At 42.0% G+C, this 26,186-nt stretch overlaps 1 protein-coding gene across 7 annotated transcripts in view; it reads left to right on the top strand.

Annotated features, from left to right (window-relative positions):
* Nucleotides 1-26,186, top strand: part of EPS15L1 (epidermal growth factor receptor pathway substrate 15 like 1) — a 186,002-nt gene that overhangs the window by 65,419 nt on the left and 94,397 nt on the right. For all 7 annotated transcript variants that reach the window (XR_014473280.1, XR_014473279.1, XM_083180639.1 and 4 more), the window contains 7 exons: nt 351-423; nt 1,226-1,387; nt 3,575-3,772; nt 12,537-12,701; nt 15,739-15,871; nt 15,955-16,103; nt 17,297-17,357. Coding sequence is in view for 5 of the 7 variants with exons in the window: in XM_083180639.1 (XP_083036765.1) it covers nt 351-423; nt 1,226-1,387; nt 3,575-3,772; nt 12,537-12,701; nt 15,739-15,871; nt 15,955-16,103; nt 17,297-17,357 (941 nt within the window). In the remaining 2 variants the exon portion in view is untranslated. The remainder of the gene's footprint in view (nt 1-350; nt 424-1,225; nt 1,388-3,574; nt 3,773-12,536; nt 12,702-15,738; nt 15,872-15,954; nt 16,104-17,296; nt 17,358-26,186) is intronic.

The raw sequence follows: 26,186 nt of genomic DNA, 5'->3' as shown, positions 1-26,186 counted from the left end.
ATATCAATCCCTTTTTATTTTCCGAGTGTCATATTTATTTGTCAATTTTTTGATACTTCCACAAAATGGGTACTATAGTACTAAATGCATTATTGTACTACCAAATATTGGGCAGAAATATTATGGTAGAACTTCTGAAGCATAATGGAGTCCAGTGTTATCTCACTCATCTTACTGAGCACACAGTAAGAAGTACTTTATGTGTGACCAATGGTTAAAGGTTGTATAAGGAAACATGTCCTGCAACTCCTGGTGAGAGCAAACACAATGCTGTAAATGACTATGGAGTGTGGATATGAACTGAAATATAAGCAATAGGTTATTTTCATACTAACTACTTTGTCTTACAGAGAGAAATATGCTTTGGAACAGGACATCAGAGAAAAAGAAGAGTCTATAAGACAGAAGAGCACAGAAGTACAGGTATGCATCTGATCCTTCTAACCAGTGCAAGCAGAATAGAACAGCTTGCAAGGATCCCTTTAAATATTGTGGTTTCACTAACAATTCACGTGTATCTTTCAAATGGCTTTGTGACCAGTACATTTCTTAGATTGTAATTGCGGTGGCCCAGTGGGGATCGGCTGCTAATTCCCCTCCCCTCGGAGAGTAGATGTTAGGGGTCTTCCCCCTACCTCAGTAGTGGAGGTGGGGGGGGGGGGGACTTTGCATGCTTTTTACTGTCACATGCAGCAAGTTTGCATTCTTTGGGGGCAGATTTATTAACCTCTGCGAAGTGATAATGTGGCTGGTACTGGCCAATCAGCTCCTAACTCTGAAGTTACAGGCTTGGTTTGAAAAATGACATGTAGGAGCTGATTGGCCAGTGATAAAATACCAGACACTTAATCACTTTACCGAGCTTAATAGATCTACCCATGTATTGCAAAGGTGCAGGATTACCAATTACTGTCTTTTCAACGGAACCTTAGTTACTTCATCCACAGTAACTATTTTGCAGACAGTCAGAAGTTAGTTATGATGAATCATATCAAACAATATCAAAATGTGCATTTCCTATTTAAATAATTTAATGGTATATGTAAAATATATTTTGGGGTACAGCTCATTAATTTATGATATATAATAGGGTGGGCATATTTACCCTGGCTTCAAAATTCTTCCAATACAGTGTGTTAGGCTGAGCTGCATGATTATTAAAATGATAAGCTCTGATACACTACACAATGGGTGCACACATTTTCTACATTATGTATTTTTGTAGGAGCTGCAGAATGATCTAGACCGTGAAGCTTCAACATTACAGGAACTAGAAGCACAAAAGCAGGATGCACAGGACCGGCTTGATGAAATGGACCAACAAAAAGCTAAATTGAAAGACATGCTAAGTGATGTAAGGCAAAAGTGCCAGGAGGAAGGGCAAATGGTGAGATTGACTGCATTTGTTTGTAATGTCTATGTCTCCTGGTTTAATATGGCAGTTTCAGCCCCATTATAGAGTGGCAGCTTTGCTTTACATAAATGATTTCCTTTAAACCCCAGTCTAAAAGACAATGCTTATACCAAGTTGAATATTATGTGGACTAAATCTAGATTGGAACACTTAAATCACTAAATAAATGTGTTGTTCCTTTTGTAGAAGTCCTGTGCATACCTATTTCTTGCTGGCATAGAGTCAAACTGACATCGTATGTGGTAGGGTGAGAACTCATGATGTTTAAAGAGGAATATAATAGGAAAGTTGGGATGAGGGAACTACTCCCATATTTGGATATGATTCCAGGCCCAGAAACCTTAGGGGAAATTTAGACTTTGGGGTCCTCCATGCTCAAGCAAAAGACTTTTGTAAGAGTGAAGAGATGTTGAGGGAAATTTACTATGATGGGAGTTCTATTTCACATGGGATGTTGCTAGGAGCAATCAATCCGCTACTATTTATTATCTTTAGAAGGTGCTAAATAAATAAGACATATATTCTGATTGGTTGCCCATAACCACATCTCATGTGAAATAGATATCCTATCTTTGTGTTTCCCATGTTGTGTTCTTGCAAGTTTTGAATAAGTTGTCATTAGTACATGGCAAGGGCTACCAGAAAGTGCACCACCTTTTCAGAAGTATTCTCGCTGCTGGATACAATTACAGTGTTGTTCTGATTTTTAAGGCAGTGATGCCTGATAACTAAAACCCAATGATTAATGTCTTTTAATAAGTTAAAAGCGATGAATAATTTCCATTCCCTCTTATAAGTTACCTGTTTTATGGCATGGAACAAATCTGATAGTGTATTCCATATCTCCAGGTTACAGCCATTCTTTAACCCTGATGCATTGGAAACTGTATACCATGGATTCAAAATTTCCTATTTGTCTTTCACCTCTCCGCACTTCAGTCTATCCTCTGTGCTTCTGCTCATCTCATTTTGCTTTCCCACAATATGGCATCTGCCTCCCACCTTTGCCCAGCTTCTCTGGCACTCAACCCCACCACTGAATTCAGTTCTGATCCTCTCCCTTGTGTGTGTGTGTATATGTGTATATATATATATATATATATATATATATATATATATATATATATATATGTATGTATATAACCATAAACTTGTCCTCCTCATAACACGTACATCTCTAAACTCATCCATATGCAGACTCCCTGCCCTTTGCACTTCTTCTCCAATTGTCATATCACCTTTACATGCTCGACTAGTCAGACTCCACTAGAATTCTTCAACGTAAATAGCTCCTTGGGTTATGGTATAAATCATAGACTGACTCATGATAGACAGTCATATGGTTTACAGGGCCTAAAGGTCGACATCAGTTTTTAATGTTTTAAGGGTATCTATGTTGACATAGGTCAAACATGGACACTGCCTAAGTGTACCGTGTCCCCTCGCATGGCTCGCCTTGCTTCGGGCTCACTGCGCTCAGCACACTATTTTATTCTCCCTACACACCCTAGGGGATGGTAGGGCATGAAATACCGCCTGTCGGCACATATCGGCTGAAAACGTAGTAAAAAATACATGTTGACCTTTTTTAATGTCTGGTTTTTGACTGTCGACCTTTTTGACTATAGACAGGGCCCAGGTCTTATTCAGACTTTGGGGTGTATTCAATGCTTTCTGCGAGCTGTGACAGTGAGCAGTGCTGCCTGCGAGCTGTCACAGCTTGCAGGGTCAGTATTCAACTGACTTCCTGCACATGCTGCTCGCTGTTTTAGTGGCTGCATATGACGTTTCCCCCTCGCTCTAAAAACGACGTATGCAGCCGCTAAATGCAGCGGGCTCCCTGCGTTAGCCGTGAGCCTCGCTGTTTGGGGGTAATTTGGGGATTTCCCTGGCGCGTTGAATAGTGAGGATTTCCCCGGCGCGGGGGTTTAATGGCAAGGATCGTTTGTTTTCGGCGATCCCTGCCGTTTAATCCTCTCGCTGGCCGTATTGAATACTCCCCATTATTTTATGCAAGCAAAAATGCCAGCCTAATTTGTTTAGAATATGTCAGTTTGTCATTCAAGTATACTTTCTAATTCTAAATAGTGTCCATATTTTAAATAAAAATTTTAATTCTAAATAACTAAAAAAAAAACCATGTTATTCTGCTCTTTGTAGATCTCTTCTCTAAAGGTACAGATTCAGTCCCAGGAGTCAGATGTACAGGCGCAGGAGGAAGAACTTAATAGGGCTAAATCAGAGCTAAACAGATTGCAGCAAGAGGAGACTCAGCTGGAACAAAGCATTCAGGCGGGAAAGGTTCAACTGGAGACCATTATAAAGTCCTTGAAGTCCACACAGGAAGAAATCAATCAGGTAAAATCCTACTTCTGTAAAAAGCTACTGGTTAATTTGCTCATGGAGACAAATCTTTCTCTGCAATAATATTGATTCAAAGTCTGGAAACACTTATTAAGCACCATTAAGCTTTGCTAAATGAATCAGGGCTAATGCACTTATTTAACAGTAGAAATGAAGTAGGCGGCGCTAAAGGACACTATAAACACATATAATTGTAATAAAAAAGTACAAATTTATTTAAACAATAATCACAATAATCAATCAATTTATAAAACTGAAAACACCGGCCGGTGATTTATATGGTTAAAAAACCTAATGGTGCATGAATACCAATTTCAAAGCATCTCTAGGTATGCTACATATGGTTTGCACAAAGAAAGGAGATTGTGCAGTACTTTTGCTATCCTATATGAGGCACATATATTTTTGCAAAGCTTTATCGGCAATCTGGGCATGCATAGGGTTAATTACTGGCAGTCCTTAATGCAAGGTTAATTACTGGCAGTCTTTAGTACAAGGCAGTGTTAGTCTGTTAATAGAGGCTCAGATAGCGTTTCAGACAGACATACTTTGTTTATGCACAGCTAAGGGTTAATTTCCAGCCAAACATTATAACTCAGTCATTAGAGCCACAGACAAGCTTGAAGATGTTAGAAAGCTTTGTTAGTAAATGGATGCAAAGAGGTATACTTATGCTCCGTTTGTAATCCACTGTTGGGGAGTTGATTCTTTTGCCCACGCCGGGAGAGGGTTCACGGCTGTTAGAGCTTGTCAGCCTTGTCTCGAACGCGCTGCTCCGGCTTCCGGGTCTCATCTGAGGAAGCCGCTGACACTCCAAGAGGCGGGGAAACGCGTCATACAGGAAACTCCATCTGCTATTTGATACTCTGCAAACACCGCTGGGAGACCCGGAAGCCGGAGCAGCGCGTTCGAGACAAGGCTGACAAGCTCTAACAGCCGTGAACCCTCTCCAGGAGTGGGCAAAAGAATCAACTCCCCAACAGTGGATTACAAACGGAGCATAAGTATACCTCTTTGCATCCATTTACTAACAAAGCTTTCTAACATCTTCAAGCTTGTCTGTGGCTCTAATGACTGAGTTATAATGTTTGGCTGGAAATTAACCCTTAGCTGTGCATAAACAAAGTATGTCTGTCTGAAACGCTATCTGAGCCTCTATTAACAGACTAACACTGCCTTGTACTAAAGACTGCCAGTAATTAACCTTGCATTAAGGACTGCCAGTAATTAACCCTATGCATGCCCAGATTGCCGATAAAGCTTTGCAAAAATATATGTGCCTCATATAGGATAGCAAAAGTACTGCACAATCTCCTTTCTTTGTGCAAACCATATGTAGCATACCTAGAGATGCTTTGAAATTGGTATTCATGCACCATTAGGTTTTTTAACCATATAAATCACCGGCCGGTGTTTTCAGTTTTATAAATTGATTGATTATTGTGATTATTGTTTAAATAAATTTGTACTTTTTTATTACAATTATATGTGTTTATAGTGTCCTTTAGCGCCGCCTACTTCATTTCTATTGGTACCCTTTTTCAAGAGGGGTTGAGTATCCCCCCTAGACGGCAGCAAGGACAAAGCACTTTTCCAGCGCTCTGCTATTTATCCCTTTTTTTACTTATTTAACAGCATTGCATAGTTATTGCAGTAACTAACATGTGAATGCTACAGAGTCTTAGGGCCAATGAGAAGTGGCATTGCACCTTTTCAGCGCTTAAATTCTCTGTCCAAGTGGCAGAATGACAGTCACGCTTCTGCTACTTCGTTACTGTAGTATAGCACCCAAGCAATGGCTTACTAATCTGGCAATAGACTTGGTGCTTAGAAAGACACTGGGGCAACATCACTCTATGCCTGTTGAGCAACTGAGCAGAAGTGTTACTGGATTAAACAGTAGCTGCACAGTTATTGAATTAGCTTAGTCTTTTTAGTTAAATTTTTCTTTCTTACCTTGCACTTGTCCACAGTTTGATATCCACTGATGTGCACCGTGCATTTTGAACTTGATTGCATCATATCTCAAAATGCATCCGATGTGCTAAAGCAGCGTGCCTTTTGAGCTAGATACGATGCGATCTACTTCAAAAAGTATGCACAGCACATACTTTTTGGACTTTACGATGTGTTGTGCATGGGAGCGTGCATCTCATCATAAGCCCGAAAATCTTTGTGTATGGGCACTTTTAGAAGCAGGGAATTTCCAGATGTTAGTGAATTTACCTGCACAGGATTTGTTTTAATAAACATCTAAAGTTGCAGATTGTGCACAATGAAAATTGGTGTGAAGAAGACTACAGCTAGGTGCATCTATGCTGTTTTTGCATAAATTCAGACTGCTTCGTGCACAGGTACAAATGTTGTCAATCCGGTGGTATGCTACACTTGCAGTACAGCTTTGCTGCTTCTTCCAGTAGTTTTATTTGTACGAGGGACTGAGGGACTATTTGGCACAACTGATGCCATTTAGGAAAAGACAGACCTGTGCTGAAACATTTATATTTTCTGTGGAAAATTGAGTCTCCCCATTCGTATATAGTGCATATTTCTTTTTACAAATAACATGCATCCCTTTGTTTTAGAACTCTTTAATTTTACTGTGGAAATAAATTTCGGTACTCATGTACAGTATATTAGTATGTGTTAATGAGAGATTATATAAAACTGAAAGTCAGCAAATGTTTCAGCTGATAAGACTTCAAAAATTAAGTAATACAGTACGTACTAAAACCAAAGCATCTCTAGATAACCCAAAATGTCAGTCTCACCAGCAGAACAGCTGCAGATGCAGTATTATTTCAGTGTGTAAACAAGGAGTGGCTGCTGTTTTTAACCTTTCAAGCAACCACACTCCTTTAAGGATGTGGTTTGTCTGGTTTTTCATCTGCCTCATCCTATTTTTGTTACAATTACACCCATTTTTAGAGTGCCACTCAATTTACTGTAAGCCTACCTCTGCTGTTTTCATTTATATATTTGTGTATATATATATATATATATATATATATATATATATATATATATATACAGAAGTAAGAGGTGCGCTAGTTTGGTAGCTTAGAAAGTTTTTTTAGCCACAACACCTGAATCAAGGTGATAATGAACAGTCACAGTCCTCCCTCAGGGTCTGCTAGTGTGTGCACTAAATCCTTAATTCTCCAGGACCGCTGCTTCCAACCAATGGGGAATCCCTGGATCCAATGGGATTAGGACAATCTATAGGAACAATACAGAAGGAAGTGCTCCTTAGTGCAATAACGTTTTTATTAAAAGGCAATCTGCCACTTCAGAAAAAGTAAAAGATATACATGTACTCGTACCCCACAATTCCTCAGTGTGGGCTTAGGTACCACATGATATTATTAAAACAACCGTCACCGTCACTTTTCCTTAGGAGACTCGGAGCTGGGGAACACGCTGGTCCAAGGACACTGGTCTGCAGACTCTTACCGGGATCTTTCAGGTGTCACAACCGCTCTCCTCTCACAAACGGTGACAGTTTGAAGTTAGCGTCTGGTGAGGCACGTCCATGACGAAACGCGTTTTAATAAGATCATGTGGTACCTAAGCCCACACTGAGGAATTGTGGGGTACGAGTACATGTATATCTATTACTTTGTCTGAAGTGGCAGATTGCCTTTTAATAAAAACGTTATTGCACTAAGGAGCGCTTCCTTCTGTATTGTTTATATATATATATATATATATATGTATATATATATGTAGCGGGGTGATTAGGCACTCACTAGAAGCAGTCCAAAGGTCCCTGTTGCCATCCGATATTAAGGAGAAAAATCTCCAAGATACATCATCATTCGCGGCGGCACTCAGGTAAAAAGACACGGTAGACAGTTGCTGGATCTAAGCCAACGTTTCAAAGAGTTTATCTCTTTTTCGTCAGGGCAAACGTTTGCCCTGACGAAAAAGAGATAAACTCTTTGAAACGTTGGCTTAGATCCAGCAACTGTCTACCGTGTCTTTTTACCTGAGTGCCGCCGCGAATGATGATATATATATATATATATATATATATATATATATATATATATATATATATATATAAATAAAATTAATATAGGCAGTTGTAGACAAAGGCACTCGGAGGCTGAGAGTGAAACTACATCTCTTTCTCACACACGCAAAAACACAGAAGGTAGCAGACTAGCTTTTGAAGCTTTTGCTTCGTGCAGGCTTACTAATGTGTGTGTGTATATTTAACCAGCAAAGTTATTAGCCTTTTTCTTCCTCACACCCTTGCCATGTGGAGTGTGGTACGTTAATTTGATAACTTGTAGGTTGACACCAAAAGGTCGACACATGAAAAGGTTCACTCACCATGATCCAGGTATAAGGTAAAACTCATGTTGACTATATGGTGTCGACCGAGACATTCATACCTCTGCCATGTGTGTATTTCAGTACAGGCATAAAGGCATGGGTTCTTGCTGAGTAATGCTGCTTAATCTGGCACTCACACAGAAATGGCTATGGTTCACAAATCATCATGGGAAGAGTGCATAGGCATCCAAACCCAACCTCCCTGTCCCTCTCTAGAGTACAGGAGGCAGTGTGGTGCAAACTTCCTGCAAAAGCAAGCTAGTGTAAACAATAATTGCGGCTGGCTGCAGTACAGTGCAGAGAATGTACCTTGCTGAAGAGCTTGTTCCAGGATTGGCTGAATAGAACATCCAGTCCTTCAAAAACCTCTTTACCAAGGTATGCCCTACTGCTCTCCATTACTCTAGCTTTGATGCAAGATGACCCTCCTTCAGATGGGTGCATACACTAACCATTCATTACTGTTTTTATTTCTATTTCTATTTCATGTGTCTCTTCATTGCATCTGCTTACACATTATACTCTAGATATATTTAAAAAATATATATGAATAGATAGGTGGTGACCTGTTCCAAATGAAAGGAACAACCTTCTAAATGTTCAAGTGCCAAAAAAATTAGATTTAGATAATGTGGTGCTATCTACGTGTATGTGTGTGTCTGTATTTATGTATATATGTGTGTACATATATAATATATGTACGTATATGTATGTATTGTATATAAAATCACAAATTGTTCCACACCTTTGCTGCCATACATGTACATATATGCAGATGATTTTATAGAAAAGATGGTACTTGTGTATTAGCCGGGCGCCCGGTATGTAGTTACAGCGAGTATTTTACCCACTTTGGAGCACCAGGGACCCAGCCATTTCGGCATGCACGCCGTGTTAATATGTGTGACAAGGGCGGAGGGATCTGTTTCCCCCTCAGTTGTGATGCGACCATGGAGAAGACACAGCGTGACTTACGGCTGCTTCACACATCTGCTGGGCGTGAAAATGAAAGGGTCCCTGTCACCGCAGAGTCATAGGCAGCAGTGCACGGAAGCCGCGTAGGCTGGCTCCTGCACTGTGCCTCAACAACAGATGGCTGGAACCAACACCAGAAGCAGCTGCTCAGCAGGGGAACAGAGCTGCGGCTGGTGTGAGGACGGAGCACGAGGAACTGAAACCAGCATTGGGGGCCAGAACCAGGGAGGTGTGACAGTGAGGAAGGAGCAGACCTGGGCAGAAAGTAGAGGTAAGAGGGATGCGTAGTCCATTTAGCAGACTGCTTGGCTGTGTCATGTAAGGGGATTTATTGCTAGCAGGACTCGGGCTACAGACGTCCCTCCTCCTCTCTTACCTTGCGGTGCTCCGCTCTTGTGTGTCACTGTCACCTCCTCCAGGCTCTGAGTGCTGGCTGTTAATGGCCCACTTGTCCCCTCCACCCCTCACTGCACAGCTGGCAGAGAGGCTGCAGCTCACCAATTAACTCTTAACAGGCAGAGCTGCCTGAAGGAGAGGAGCCCATCAAGTGTGCTGGGATTTCACTCACCCTATCCCTCCTGTTCCTGCTGCCATTACTTTTACAATCCTGATTGATTCAGCACAGGTGTCCCTATTCCTTTCTAGTATATGTGTATCTCGCTTTATGTGAGTAGGCAAATTGCCAATTGATTCCCCCCCAACCCAACCCACAATAGCCACAGTTTTGGGGTGCCCAAATCTATGTTTGCTTACAAAAAAAAAATAGGCTCAGGCTGGCCCTTGGCTCAGGGTATATGCCATATGGAAGAGAGGAGGAGGCTTCTGTATGTGCCATGCTGGGGAAGGGGAGAGGAGGCTTTATTCCATTGGACCCAGAAAAGGTCAAGTAGGACCCCGATTTTTGTAAGTGAGGGGTCCCAGGGACCCATAATTTTGGGAGGTTTTCTCAATCACTGAGTTAGCATAGCGGCGCTGTGTTCCCGCGGCCAGCGTAGTCAGTCAGAAGTAGCGTAGTATTCCCGTGAGCGTCTCTGTCTGAATCAGCACAGTGTTGTATGTTATAGCAGGTGTGAATGTGTTCCTGAAACACCCCCACTATCCACGGCAGCCCGAAGCGTGGCAAGCGCACGCATTACGCATCCTCCCGACTTGTTCATACTCCCACTATCCACGTCGGCGTGGAGTTGATTTTATAAAGTGTGGCGAATGGACGCAGATTACTTCACATGTGTTCCACATCCCCTCATGGGGATCGCCACGCTTTGGGCTCGGTGGCTCCCTGCGCTCGCCACTCTTTATAAGATCAACTCCACGCCGACGTGGGGGTATGAACAGTGCAGGGGATCTGGCGGTTACCGGTGCTGTGTGAGAGGCGCTCACTAGACTTTGCATGGACGCTGGGGACAGAGCCGGGCTGCCATGGAGTGATTACACTAACTACGCTAGGCAGCTGTTGGACTACGCTGACAGTGTAGCTAGCCTACGCCTGCATACGTATGCTAATTGGGCGCCTGGCTAATACACAAGTACAGAAAAGGTTATATAAGCTAGACAGAGGATCTAAGTAGAAATGGAAAATAAAAAGCACGTAGTGTAGTAGTTTTGTTCCATATAGCTACTACTTATTAACGGTTATATATTTCTGTACCGGCCCTAACTTGCTCAGAAGTCTATTACGGTATCTTTCTCACACAGTATTTCTAATTGTGATTTCTCCTTATGATAGGACTCTAAACGCAACAACATACTAAAGGTGCCCATACACTGCTGCGACGTCTCGCAGCAATGTTCGGACACCGGATACCCTGCAAGCTGCCGGGTCCTTCCTGGAGGCAGGGATACATGCGATCCGTTGTGATGGATCGCATGCGTTCCTGCTTCCCACCCACCTCGCCGCCTGGAGGGAGGTCCAAGAACAAATCGCCTCTCCCTGATATGCAGTCGGGTTCGATGCACGGTCCCGTGCGCATCGGACCCGACTGCATGTCAGGGAGAGGCGATTTGGTCCGATTTAACGGGCCGATTAGTCGCTATCGGCCGAAACTTGACCAAATCGACTCAGTGTATGGGCATCTTAAGAAGCACCCGATATTGAACAGAGATTATAGTGTAGTATTAAACAGAGATACTATTATATACAATGTCTAAAAATTCCATGTGTACATTTTTAAATGTATGGTGTAAAAATTTGATCAAGACCTCAAACAAAAGGGCACCCTAGAATTATGCAGGCCAATGTACAGATGAAAAGAGCTAATTTAATAAGTTTTGTAATAAGGACTTCCCTGAGGAAGGACCATTTAGATTTCCGTTTGGCCACACCCACTCACATGTAAATCTTTCTGCGCAGTTTACATCTGTCCCCCGCACAGTGCAGAGTTACTTTTGTTTTTTTGTTGTTTACTTCAAAATCAGGATTGGGCCCGTTGTACATTTTAGAACATACTTCACACCTAATTCCATGATAACAACTGCCCCAAATATGTCACATACTTTTACTGTTGGTATACTACAACTCAGCAGGTCATTGATTTGGGGAAGATAAAAGGAATATAAGAAAGATGTGAAGTTCAAAACTATAAATAAATATATATATATATATATATATATATATATATATATATAATCAAATTGAGAAAATGAGCATCACTCCGAGACTCCACATCAGAAGTAAAGTGCTGTGCTTGTTTAATCAACGGCATTTCGGGCAATTGACCGTCTTCAGGATACACTAAACATCAGTACTCACCTTTCTTAGTTTTTGGGTGGCTTGTGACCACATTGTTTAAACAGAAATTGTAGGGGCTCTGCACTCACTAAATTAACTGATATTAAAAAATAGTGGAGGTTTAGTTCATGAATTGATCAATGCATTTAAGCCTGCAGCCCCATTCACGGGACCCCACCTTTCTGCAGGTCCTAACACTATTGTTTAACATGATTACAATAAGCATAGCTATCAAATTAATGTTTTATTCCAGGCATGCTATCTGGTCTAAAGCTTACAGCAGACTGGAATCAAACATTAATGTGATATCTATGTTTATTGTAATCATTTTGAGCAATAGTGTTAGGACCTGCAGAAAAGTGGGGTCCCGTGAATGGGGCTGCAGGCTTAAATGCATTGATCAATTCATGAACCAAATCTCCACTATTTATTAATATCAGTTAATTTAGTGAGTGCAGAGCCCCTAACATACATTTTTGTGCAACTTCATAAATCACTGATCAGTCTAGTTTTTGAAACCAGTAGCTTGGCTAAGCATGTTAAGTAACATTTTCTCAGGAAACATGCATTTATATACTGTTAGTATTATAACACACGCTGTTATTAACTAACTGTATAACATTATATTTTATCTGTTTTTGTGCTGAGGCTGTAATTTATTGGTTGGCAGTTATACATTCCTTGACTTGTTTAATTGTTATGTTTCTTCTTCAGGCTCGTAGCAAATTATCACAGCTTCAAGAGAGTCAGCAGGAGATGAACAAAAGTATTGAACACTACAACAGTGCTCTCAATGGAGACCATGGGGGTAGCATGAACAATCTATCAGATGTTGAGGCCTTTTCCTCACGAGAGAGGCTGGACCGTTCCACAGCAGTGGTGAGAAACAGCACTGGTTCAGGACCTAAAGATGCGGTTCCTGGTAACCAACATTTTGTAATGATTTGTCCATAGACTAATGGTTTCCCAATTTCTTCTTTTGATTACTTTTGGGTTAGTTTTATACCCAATGTTACCTATTTTTCAAGTACTAGATCATTTTTTTTTTTTTTAAAGGTGCTTTGCCTGTGTTCTCTGTCTGTTTAATAAAAATATATATATATATCTAGAGCAAAGAGAATAGAAGAGGGCGCTTCATGGTGCATTAAAAGAGTATTTTTATTGGATCCAAAACACACAGAGATCCACAGTAAAAGCAGTTGCTCGTACCATATGATAAAACACTGTGGGCTGGTTACCACAAGGCATAAACTATGCACACAAGGCAATGCTGCTCACTTGTCCACTGTGAACGAATGGGAGACTCCACGGGTCTGCTACTGACAGGCGCTGGATTGCGCTGCTGGAGGCAGGAGAACACGGAGACACCACCGCCGTACGGGATCAATGGGAGACAGCACAGCAGTCGGGTAGAGCGTCACGTAGCCAGGGCGTGGTAGGACAACGCCTACTATTTCCATATATATATATATATATATATATATATATATATGTATATATATATTTATAGTTCAGGCATAGACATTGTAAGATGTGTATACTACCAGTCAGCTGGGTATAGTGATTACAATTTGATACCATACTGTATCTTTGATTTTTGGATTAAGTATAATGTGCCAATTTATTTAGGTAACACATTTTTGTCTGTGTTCAAGTTTATGAAACATTGCAACTGCCGTTTTATTTTCGGTCAGTGAATCTTTTTTGAATGAAAATATCTTTGTTTTTTAATTGCTTAATAATGTTATGCAGATTTTATTGACCACTGAAGCAGCCCATGATAATTAGATATTCAAAATTTAAATCTTGGTGTTGTTCCCCATGGAAAATATTTTTTTAAATGTGAGGAGTCCTGGCTATTGTTTTGCTCTTTGCTATTGCCAAAGTCACAACAGACAGTGTAAATTGTATCAGCAGAACAAATGCCAGGGGTTCCCCACACTACACCTAACATTTAGTTGTTGATGAAAAGGGTATTATTAATCTTTGATTATTTGCTTCACAAGCAGTGTATTAGGGACTAATGGGGCCCATACACCTACTGTGTATCAGGGTGATCCCTTGACAATTGCGCCACGGGATTGGGGATATAAGCATGCTTAAAAATCCAGATTGCTTGATCCGGGCAGGTATCACGGAATTAGGAATGGGTAATCATATGATGTTTCATAGGTAACATTGGATTTATGGTTTCAATGTTCGATGTTTAACCCAGCAATGTTGAGGATCCAATGTTTCATCAACATCGCTAGATTTCTCCCCCAATGTTTTTCTCACTTTTCCAATGTTTTTATTTTGTGTGTGCCACTGTGTGGTGCTGGCACTGCTTTCGGCAGCCAGCTCACTCCTTGTTTTATATTCATTGACAACTTAAAAAACAGATACAAAACAGTAACACACACTGGGTGAGATGCACTAATCTTCAAAACTGATAAAATGGAGAGTGATAAACCACCAGCCAATAAGCTCCTACCTGCCATGTCAGGCAGGAGCAGATTGGTTGGTTATTTATCACTCCATTTTATAACTTTTGAAGCTTAGTGCATCTGGCCTTGTGTGTGGTGATGATAGAGACTTCAGTTGAGAGAGGAGAAGAGAGAGAAAAAGATTAACTAAAGATGAAGTGAGAACATTAAAGGTACTGTATAGTATACTCCTATATTGCAACAAAAAAGTCCAGTTTTTTCACCGTACAGTATGTTCTATGTTGCACCTTATGTACAGTTTTTTGTTATTTTCTATGTTCAACTTAAGTTGTTAGCCTGTTGCTACTGTTATAAACCAATCTTTGCAGCCACCGCTTACATAGCGTACGGCAAGCCGCAAGGGTTAATTTCGGGGTCCACGCCACCATCTATTACCTTTTAGTAATGTAGCAAGCAAAGCAGAGTGAGCCACTAAGCCCGAAACGTGGTGAGCAATCGTGAGGGAACAATCACGATACACGTAGCAGCTAACGTAACTGGCGTAAGCGGTGGCCGCAAAGATGAGGAAGTACCTTTAAAAATATTTATAAATAGCAGATTGTGATCTGCTGTGATTTGTTGCAATAAAGTTTTGCTATTTTTTTCCGCTCTAAAACAAATTTTAGTTACCACATAACATGGATCATATATCCAATGTGTGTGTAAGCTCTAAGCCACCAACAAGATAAACTTAATAGAAGGATTATTTATAATTTCAGAAGTTTATTAGTGTATTATATGCTTAAGTAGGCAGTTTGTTAAAAAATATAGAAACATTGGTTTCAGAGTACCAATATTTAGGTCTATATGATGTTTTGTAACCAATGTTGAAAAACATAATTTAACTGATGTTTTCATTCAATGTCCCATCCCTACACGGAATCAGAATTATTTTTTTTACATGCAGTAGGAGCATAGACTTGTTAGACTTTGACCTGTGTTAGGTCAACATTATTTTGTATTTTTCTGGTATTTGCTCTGCTGGAGCAACTGGCACAATATGGCATACAGTATTATAGCATACACAGGCTGTGTGCTTCGGTGACTTTCAATTACGGTTTATTCTTTAAGGGAGATACGAATGAAAACCACTCCCCTATTATACATACAACAGTGTAGGTCTTGTGTCCATTTTGTCTTAACGTACTTGCTAAAGAGAATACAAGGCAGACTTAATATCTCTTCAGCAACAGTTTACCCTTCCTCTCATCAAATAACATTTTGCATATAGTTGTGTGAGAAAGTTTTCGCTATTTCATACTGGACACCTAAATACATTTTTTGACGAAGGCCCTAAAAGTGGCTTAGTAATGTATGTCCATATAAAAAAGCTTTGCAAATATGTCTGTCTGCTATGACTAGTCATTAATGTCTAGAAAGGCAGACCTAGATCATTTTCCCACAGCGGTTTGTCCTTCTGGATTCTTATGCATTATTTTTCTAATCCGCAGGATGATCCGTTCAAGAACAAAACCCCATTGTTTAACAGCAGCAACAACAACCAAGACATTTATTCTGACCCATTTCAGGCAGAAGATCCTTTTATTTCTGATCCATTTAAAGGAGCGGATCCCTTCAAGAGCAGTAAGTAGATACCAACAGGTCCATTTTTGTGTCTTTTGTCTCTGTGCAGTGGTATCTATTAATTAGTACATTTTGTTCATCAGATCCTTTTGGCGATGATCCATTTAAAGAAAGTGATCCCTTTCATGCCCCTACTACAGATGATCCTTTTCATAAACCCAGCAAAGGTGACCCTTTTTCTGCTGATCCCTTCAGTAAGAATAATGTCCATTCGATGACATTGCCTCTGAAGGTGAGATGTAATTTTACAGTGGTTCATTTAGATGCATATTTCGCTGCAAACTTGTATAGTTTCTTTGGCGCCAGCTCACTTTTCTATGTTTTGTGGACTTGCCAGTTTTGTGTTCCAAAGACATTCATTAAGTCTATTCACATTTTCATTTAGGGTTGAGTAAGATCCTCTACCTAGTCCTAAAGGTGCCCATACATGGTGCGAGGATGGTGTGTATTGCACGCTCTCGCGGGCATCCCTTTGCACAGCACATAAAGTCTGTGCAGCCCGTGCTTTTAGAACTAGGGCCTGATCACATGTGATGTGATGTAGTTCAAAACATATGGGAATGTTGTACCGTATATGGGCACCTTACGATATTCTACTGGCAACCCACCCATGCTTCACACAGGTACATTTTTAATAGCTAAAGTGTGGTATAACGCAATTCATGTCCTCCCATACTCTCAATTACAGATGCCAACATGCATCCCTATTGCCTTATTCTGGCCCACAGCACAATTCGCTTTTGCCCTTCCAATTTACCACAGGCACAAAGCCCTCTGTGTTTTTAGGCCGACTCATAGTCCAGTCCGGTCCACTGCACCGCTCTCAGCCCCCATCCGGTCTCCATGCAGCACTGTCAGCTTAAAGCTCTCAGCCTATGACCGGTTTCCTGCACTGCTGTTAGTGTGTGGCGGTGCCCCCGCCACTCTGGTCACAGCCACCTGTGGGAATCTTCCAGGGGCTGTGGTAAGAGAAGATACTGTAAACCACACCCTAATCTGCATTATGCCATAGTGTATTATGATGCTATGGAGACCGTGTTTGACAAGGCAGGTTACAGGGTTTAGGGAAGACTGCCTGTGGGGAACATGAATGCAGGCATAACATAATTTGTAATGCTAGAAGTAAGGTATAACTTACACAGTGTGTAGGGCATGACAACATGGTATTGCGCAGAGTTACTCCCTGCTTTGAAAACCTCATTGTACTCGGCGCCCATAGGGTTTAAGGGAATCGTGTATAAAGATAAACATTCCAGGGGTAACTGCAGCACATCTACTGAAAACTGCAGAACAATCATGCATTATGCTATGTGAGGATTTCACTTGTTTTCCCTGTTAGTAATGTGTAGCAATGTAGTTAGACTTAAATGAGATTTCATCATCCATCTTCAGTTCTTTTGTAAACATTTTTGCTTTATTCCACAGTCTGATCCTTTTGAGAGCAGAGATCCTTTTTCCTCTGCAACACTGCCAAAGAAAGAACCAGGTGAGTGTAGTCTAATAATTAACTAAATATATGTTTTACTCTTCAGTGTAATGTATTACTGAAAAGTATTACAAAAGAAAATTTCCTATAAAGCCAATACCTCCAAATGTAAGGAATAATTAGTGAAATAATTTTATGAAATAAAAACAGCAATTAGCTATATAGAAGTTTTTTTTTAAAGTAAGTTAAATACACATTTTAGTTACAATTTTGCTAGGTCTATAAAAGCATGGATGATCTAGCCAAGGGTCCTCAAACTAATGTACTCTGGGACCCCATCAGACAATAAAAATAATACAGGAACCCAGCAAATTTACTGCAGAAGTTAATCACATCACATGTGTAGTCAGCAGACAGCACATGCATGGCAGCATTGTGGAGGTACAAAATGATGGGAGGAGTCTAAAATAAAAGGCAATTCAACAGATTTTTCAGACTACTTGGGTGAAATGTAATAGGATGAGAGATTCAGAAAGTGAGAGATTTGGTAAGAAATCTCCAGGTGTTTTTTAAAGCGGCAATCATTTACTCTGCACAGCCAGTTTGATTTTGAAGTGTAAATGATTACACTTTAAAATCAAACTGGCTGTGCAGAGTAAATGATTTCCGGTTTAAAAAAAACTGGAGATTTCTTACCAAATCTCTCACTTTCTGAATCTCTCATCCTATTACATTTCACCCCTGGAGTTGCTGACTGAAATGAGAAAAGTCATCAGCCTAATGGTCAGCAACATGGAGCCCATGCTGAGAAGGTCAGGACCCACAGTTTGAGAATCGATGATCTAGTACAGGGGTGGCCAACCCGCGGCTCTCGAGCCGCGTGCGGCTCTCCTCCTGATAATGTGCGGCTTCTACTCCCACTGGAACGGAAGCCGCAGCGCTGCCCGGCGATGTGGCTATTTCTGGAAGGCAGCTTAGCTTGAGGTGTAGCCGAGTAGCACGGCTGAGCTACCCCTGAAGCTTCCGCTCCACTCCTTCTCCCAGCTTTCACCTCTCCTGCAGGAGTAGCAGCCCGCCCCCCGTTAACCATGTGATTCCGGCGTGCTCCCCCGACGTTGCGGACCGTCATTCATGGCGCAACAACAGTGCGCACAATATTATGATGTGCAGCTTTATGTATAATGGGCAATTCAGTGTGCAGCATCATGTGTAATGTGTACTATGGTGCGCTGCATCATGTGTAATTTGTACTATGGTGCGCTGCATCATGTGTAATGGGTACTATGGTGTGCGGCATACTTCCAAATAGACCACACCCCCTTTTTGGCGCGCGCGCGCGCATGTTGGTGTCTCTTTAGCTTGACTACAGATCTTTTTCGGCTCTTTACCTCTGACCGGTTGACCACCCCTGATCTAGTACATTAGTTAATTCTACTAAATCCAAGACACCAGTCTGTTATAAGTCTAAAAATGCCCAAAGTGCCAAGGACTGGCCAACTAGGGTTAAGGAAACCTTAACTGGAAAAGGAGGAGGAAGTTCATGTTGACTGAAATTCTTTTTTTCTTTCTTTTCTTTTCTTTTCACTCTCCCTCTGTATTTTAATCTTTTTGTCTAAAGGTGGCCATACATCAGAAAGATATTGTACTCAATCATACAATCTCAATTGATTGTAAGATGGATTGTATGCAGATTGTGTGCACATCTTATGTAGGGTACACACCAGGACGACCACCGTCGTTCACGACCGATAGACGACCATGGAACGATTTCCCTTGGACTTCCCGGGAGCTCCCAGGCAGTCCCCAGCAAACGATTAGCAAAAATTGTGTTTTTTTGGCGGAACGATCTAGATCCGATCCCGATGCGCCCGCGATGGTCGTTAAGACGGTCGGATCGCTGGTTTTTGTTTTTTTGCAAGAACACCTGCGACCGTCGTCCGATTGGCCTTTGAAATTTAAATGAAGGGGCTGGACTAGCAGAGGGGATAGGAATAGCAGCAGCCATTTTAAACCAGTGTATTTCTGCTTTGTTACTAGTGAGGCTTGGTTTATACCTGCTGAACGCTGGACATAGCTATTTACACATTACTTTGTTTTGCCTGCCATTACAAAGTGTCTTTTAACCCTGCACTATGGAGAATGCAGTGATGGGTAGTCACCAGCAACAGTACCTGCTCTATTATGCAGTGTTGAAGCTCAGACGTCAGAGAGCCCAGCGCAGGAGAGAAAGATCATGCTGGACAAAGCAGTGGCTACTTCAGCGTCAGACTCGTTCGCACATGCCACTGCTCAGGGACATCAGGGAGAATAACCCAGACGATTTTCGTAACTTCTTGAGGATGGATGATGCCACATTCCAGGAATTGCTGCGTCTGGTGACTCCCCACATCGAGAAGCAGGATACCAAGTATCGCATGGCTATCCCTGCTGAGGAACGGCTGGTGGTGACCCTGAGGTTTCTGGCGACAGGACGGTCTCTTGCTGACCTAAAGTTTGGATCCCTCATCTCCCCGCAAGCTTTGGGCCTCATCATCCCGGAGACCTGCAAAGCCATTGTGAAGGTGCTGCAGTACCAGTATTGCAAGGTAAGGATGAAATATACACTGTACACTTTATTGTGCAAACAAAATATTTTTATTTATAATTTAGGCCTAGGACAGAAACAGGTTTTTTAGGCCTTTCATGGTTAAAACATGTAAAATAGTAAATAGATTGTGTCAACACAAATATATTATAATACCATATATAAAAGATATTGTACAAAAACACACACTATATATAAAGATTTAAGTATGTATGACCCAGTTTAAACTTTCCCAATAAGTACGGGCTACTGTGTGGCAGAGGATGTCTGCCGCAGATAAGTAAAGGCTGCGGCCCACATGGCGCATGGCGCAGATGCAATGGTCCCGGCCCCATTGATGTGCGCCATACGCCATGTGAGCAGTGGCCATCACATACCTGCAGCTGAGACCATGTCTGCCGCACAGTACCCCATACTATTGGCAAAGAAAAAAGGGCAATAAATGGAGTTTGCTATCCAGATTGAGGAGAATCCTGTTCTCCCTCTGGTAATGCAGGTACAGGTAGCAGCATATAAATAAACAAAAAAAACACACTCTGGTAACTTCTGGAACATGCCCTTACAACAGTAGGGATAAGGTACTGTGTGGCAGAGGATGTCTGCTGCAGATATGTAAAGGCTGCGGCCCACATGGCGCATGGCGCAGATGCAATGGTCCCGGCCCCATTGATGTGCGCCATACGCCATGTGAGCAGTGGCCATCACATACCTGCAGCTGAGACCATGTCTGCCGCACAGTACCCCATACTATTGGCAAAGAAAAAAGGGCAATAAATGGAGTTTGCTATCCAGATTGAGGAGAATCCTGTTCTCCCTCTGGTAATGCAGGTACAGGTAGCAGCATATAAATAAACAAAAAAAACACACTCTGGTAACTTCTGGAACATGCCCTTACAACAGTAGGGATAAGGTACTGTGCGGCAGAGGATGTCTGCTGCAGATATGTAAAGGCTGCGGACCACATGGCGCATGGCGCAGATGCAATGGTCCCGGCCCCATTGATGTGCGCCATACGCCATGTGAGCAGTGGCCATCACATACCTGCAGCTGAGACCATGTCTGCCGCACAGTACCCCATACTATTGGCAAAGAAAAAAGGGCAATAAATGGAGTTTGCTATCCAGATTGAGGAGAATCCTGTTCTCCCTCTGGTAATGCAGGTACAGGTAGCAGCATATAAATAAACAAAAATACACACTGTGGCCCTTGTGTGGCAGAGGATGTCTGCTGCAGATATGTAAAGGCTGCGGCCCACATGGCGCATGGCGCAGATGCAATGGTCCCGGCCCCATTGATGTGCGCCATACGCCATGTGAGCAGTGGCCATCACATACCTGCAGCTGAGACCATGTCGATGGTAAATGATAAAGTAGCCTATTTTTTAAGACAGATCCTCAAAAACAGGACACTCTGGATCTTCTATCAGTAAAGAACTGTAGAATTGACGGTACTGGGGGGGTTGAGAAGGCTGTGTAGGTGTTGACTGGGTATGTGTTGGAATTGTGCTCGACTGGCCTGCTACGGTGGCAGGCGGAGTAGGCACTGGTGATTCTAATGACAGTGGTGTGTCTGGTGCACTACCAATGCCAACTATTTTAGTGCCACTGTTGAGATACCCTAAACTGCCATTATACACCAACTCCATGCATAACTTTTCAAAAGTAAGTTGCTGGTCAGGAGCCATGTTGCGAACACACTCTGCCACATAAGTGAAGTAGTTGTCATGTTTGTCGGGGTTTCTTTGCAGGACTTGATGTGCCCGCATCATAAATTCTTCATGTGCCGCTGCTTCTCCTTTTTTTCCTTTGCCACGCATTTTTTTGGCACGGGGGAGTGGTGGAGTGGGTTCCAGGGTGGGTGGCGGAGTGCGTGCCGGAGTAGGAACTTCGTTCGATGTGCATGCATTCTCAGATAGGACAGATAGGTCTGGGGTTGCAGGTGGGTAGTCACCAAGCTGTAAAAAAATTGAACATGTTTACTAATCAATTCTATTTACTTCTAATTTCAGTTCCCTACCAGCGTGAATGAATGGAAAGTCATCGCAGAGGAGTTTGAACAGCGATGGAACTTCCCAAATTGCGGTGGAGCCATTGATGGCAAACATGTCCGCATAGCCCAGCCTATCAATAGTGGTTCCTACTATTTTAATTACAAGGGCTATTTTAGCATTGTACTAATGGCTGTTGTTAATGCGAACTATGAGTTTATCTTCCTGGATGTAGGAAGGAATGGCCGTGCATCGGATGGTGGCACTTTCAAGGACACAAAGTTCTACGAAAGGCTCATAGCGAACACCCTTCACTTGCCGTCTGTCCAGGAAACTAAACAGGGGCTTAACTTTGTTTTTGTGGCTGACGAGGCTTTTGGCCTGCACGAGCATGTCATGAAGCCATATGCGCAAAGGGGGTTGAACCATGACAAAAGGATCTTTAACTACAGGCTATCCAGGGCACGGCGTGTTGTGGAAAATGCTTTTGGCATCCTGGCAAGCCGGTTTCGCATTTTCCACACTGCCATTAACCTGAGGGTGGACAAAATTGACTGGGTTGTCACGGCGTGCTGTGTCCTGCACAATTTGCTCCGCAGAAAAGCCACACAGCAAAGGGCTACAGGCACAGCACTCCAAGAAGACCAAGAACTGCCAGAGGAGGTAGTGCAGATATCCTCCTTGCAAACCCCAACACAACACTACACAGGGAGTGCACGAGCCAAACAGGTGAGGGAAGAGTACATGGCCTACTTTAATGGGGAGGGCGCTGTGGATTGGCAGGAGGAATCAATTAGATAGCCAAAAAAATAGACTCACCGATGCAGACTGCGAATTCTCCTCCTCCTCCTGCGCCGTGACTTCTTGGTTTTCATGTTCTACCATAAGGACTACTCCTGTCCTCATCGACTCCTGGCTGAGGGTGAATGTCAACCGGTCATAGTACCAGAGCGATGTTTGATACATCTCGTCGACTCCAGCACCAGACTTCTTTGCAGCCTCCATCTTCTTGTGTTCCTTTAAGAACACCGTGCGCATATTCTGGATGCGTTTCCTCACCCATTCAACATTGGCCTCTGGGTGAAATGGAAGACTGTAGCGTGCCAACTCCTCCAAGGCTTGGTTTCTTTTCATTTTGTTTGAATACTCCTTGGATTTTGTTCGCCACAGGCATTCTTGTGAACGATATTTTTCAATAAACCCTTCAAGAAACTCTTGTTCCTTTGCGTTGGACATTGGGACTGTAAAAAGATAAAACCATTTTAGTTGTTATAGTTATACCCATGTTTTGTTTCATATTTAAATTTTTATAGTTATAGTTACCAGTTTACCTAGTTCTTATGTTTTAAGTATTTAAAATGTTAATAAACTTTTATGAAAACCACTATACATTTTATTGTGCAGATTGCTATTCACACACACAGGTGAATGGGGCCTAGCAGAGAGGAGTGCATGGAATACTGCAATGGTGGACAATGGTTTATGTATATATATCTATATATACACAAACACACACACACACAGGTGAATGGGGCCTAGCAGAGAGGAGTGCATGGAATACTGCAATGGTGGACAATGGTTTATGTATATATATCTATATATACACAAACACACGCACACAGGTGAATGGGGCCTAGCAGAGAGGAGTGCATGGAATACTGCAATGGTGGACAATGGTTTATGTATATATATCTATATATACACAAACACACGCACACAGGTGAATGGGGCCTAGCAGAGAGGAGTGCTTGGAATACTGCAATGGTGGACATTGGTTATATGTATACACACACAGATGGGGCCCACCCAAAAAAACAAAAGTGACATGGTCGGGTGCACGGTTGCCAAACCAGTGCTTTATACACACTATATACATTGGTGGCAACAGTGGGCATGCATAGAAGAGCATTGGGAGTGCAAACATACCAGGTTGTTGTTCTGGGAGATGAGACAAGAAGGAGAGTCCAACTGCTGCGCCAGCGCTGTTTGCTATGTGGAAAAACATGGCGCCGGGGGAGTGTTTAGGAAATGCCACTCAAATAGGCTGGATCAAACAACGGACGCACCGACGGACGGACGACGGAGGCGGCAAAAAACACTCACGATCTGCATACGATTGACGGTCGGTCGGCCTGGGATTGACGGATCCTACCTGCAGCACGTAGGACCAAAGATGCGACCAAACGAGCGGCGTGAACGCGCATTGGATCGGAATCGGATCAAATAAATGGCAAAAACACACGATAATACACACAATCTGCATACAACCGGTCGGAATTGGATCTAAATTGACAGAATCGTGCCCTAGTCGTCCTGGTGTGTACCCAGCATTATGTACACAATTATACAATCCATCAGCAGATGGATTGTATGATTGATTGTAAGATGGATTGTATGCAGATTGTGTGCACATCTTGTGTACACAATCATGCAGCAGATGGATTGTATGACTGATTGTATGATGGATTGTGAGTAGATTGTGTGTCCAAAAACCACCAAGGACTGCCGGGGATTTCAAGGGAAATTATACACAATCATGAGCGCAATCGATCTTAAGATCGATCTTTCTGATGTATGGCCAGCTTAACTCTTTCACTATCTAATTGTGTATCTTTCTTTCTCTATCTTTAGACCAGCAGAAATAAATGTTACCTATTTTCACATTTGCTCCATAGGCACCTCATCCTGTTATATTGAACCACACTGCCACATGTTTTTTTAACATTGGTCACAAGCCTCGGATTTTCAGTCACGAATTGAGGATCGTGCAGGCAATCCTAGACAGTGGTAATACCGGCAGATGAGCGGCAGCCGCCGATGATGCAGGAGCACACATCACCACTCATAGCCCCATACACACTGGGAGGCTCAAATGACAAAACTGAGCTCAAAATCGCCCAGTGTGTTTATGGGCCTTAACTTGCTAGAAGCCTGATTAGAAAGCTTAGATATGACTATGTAGCCAAGAATACCTTTTTTTTCAACTATTGATTTAATAGTTCCTGAGACATCAGTATACTAGATCCAATAGGGTATGACTGTGCCAGTGACTCCTTAAGTCCCACTGAGATCTAAAAGGGCATACAGATCAAAACAGGAATAAGAAAAAAAAAGGAGGGGGGTTATAAGCCATACGGTTCCAAGGTATCTCATGTGTTGGAACAATACACATATCATATATGGTCTCCGATTCTTGTATATACACAGATACATAATACAATACAGTGTGTGAGTTACAGACCATCTTCAATTCTTGTGCATATACAATTTTGACACATCAAAAATAATGACTTGTGGAAAAATTGTGGCACAATGGCCCTTATTCAGATCTGATCACAGTACAATATTGTTCTCAAAATGGACAAAACCATGTGCACTGCAGGTGGGGCAGATGTAATATGTGCAGAGAGAGTTCTGTTTGGTGTGTTGAAACTGAAATCTAAATTGCAGTGTAAAAATAATGCAGCCAGTATTTACCCTGCACAGAAACAAAATAATTCGCACAAATCTAACTCTATCTATACATGTAACATCTGCCCCACCTGCAGTGCACACGATCAGATCTGAATAAGGGCCAATATGTGGAGAAATTATATATAGCTTAGTATAAACCAGCGGTTCTCAAACTGTGGGTCCTGACCCCAAAGTGGGTCCGGACCATCTCAGCATGAGGTTGTGACTCCATGTTGCTGACCATCAGGCTGATGACTTTTCTAATCTCAGTCAGTGATTCAAGGATTGTCTGTTATTTTAGACTCCTCCCATCATTTTGTGCCTCCCACAATTCTGCCATGTATGTGCTGTATGCTAACTACACATGTGATGTGATTTGATGACCTTCTGCAGTAACTTGCTGGGGTCCTGCCATTATTTTTATTGTCTGATGGGGTCCCAGAGCAAAATAGTTTGAGGACCCCTGGTATAAACAATAGGCATAATCTACAAGGTAGGACATAAAACTATGTAACAGCTCCTGTACACAAGTAAGTGCCTAAATGTTGGATAGTTTTGTATCCTGATAAACACTTGGTACTTGCTATGTTTTTTTTTATACATAGGCATGGTAAACAAATACGGTATATGTGTACAGGTATTTACAGTGAAAACATGTATAAATATTATATTAAATAAGTCAGCGAAAGAAATGGTATTACATGCTGTAATCTCATGGGAGCACTACCAACAGAGCTATATACCAATACTCAGACAGAGTAATTCATATACATTTTCATATGTTGGTTTAACCTCACTGTAACTCTTAGGGTTATATTCTCATCAGTGCATAATCTTCCAAACTACACATTTTATTATAGCGTTT

This window comes from Crinia signifera, chromosome 1 (assembly GCF_055691185.1).
Source record: "Crinia signifera chromosome 1, ASM5569118v1, whole genome shotgun sequence".
NCBI lineage: Eukaryota > Metazoa > Chordata > Amphibia > Anura > Myobatrachidae > Crinia > Crinia signifera.
This window is presented reverse-complemented; position numbering and strand designations above follow the sequence as displayed.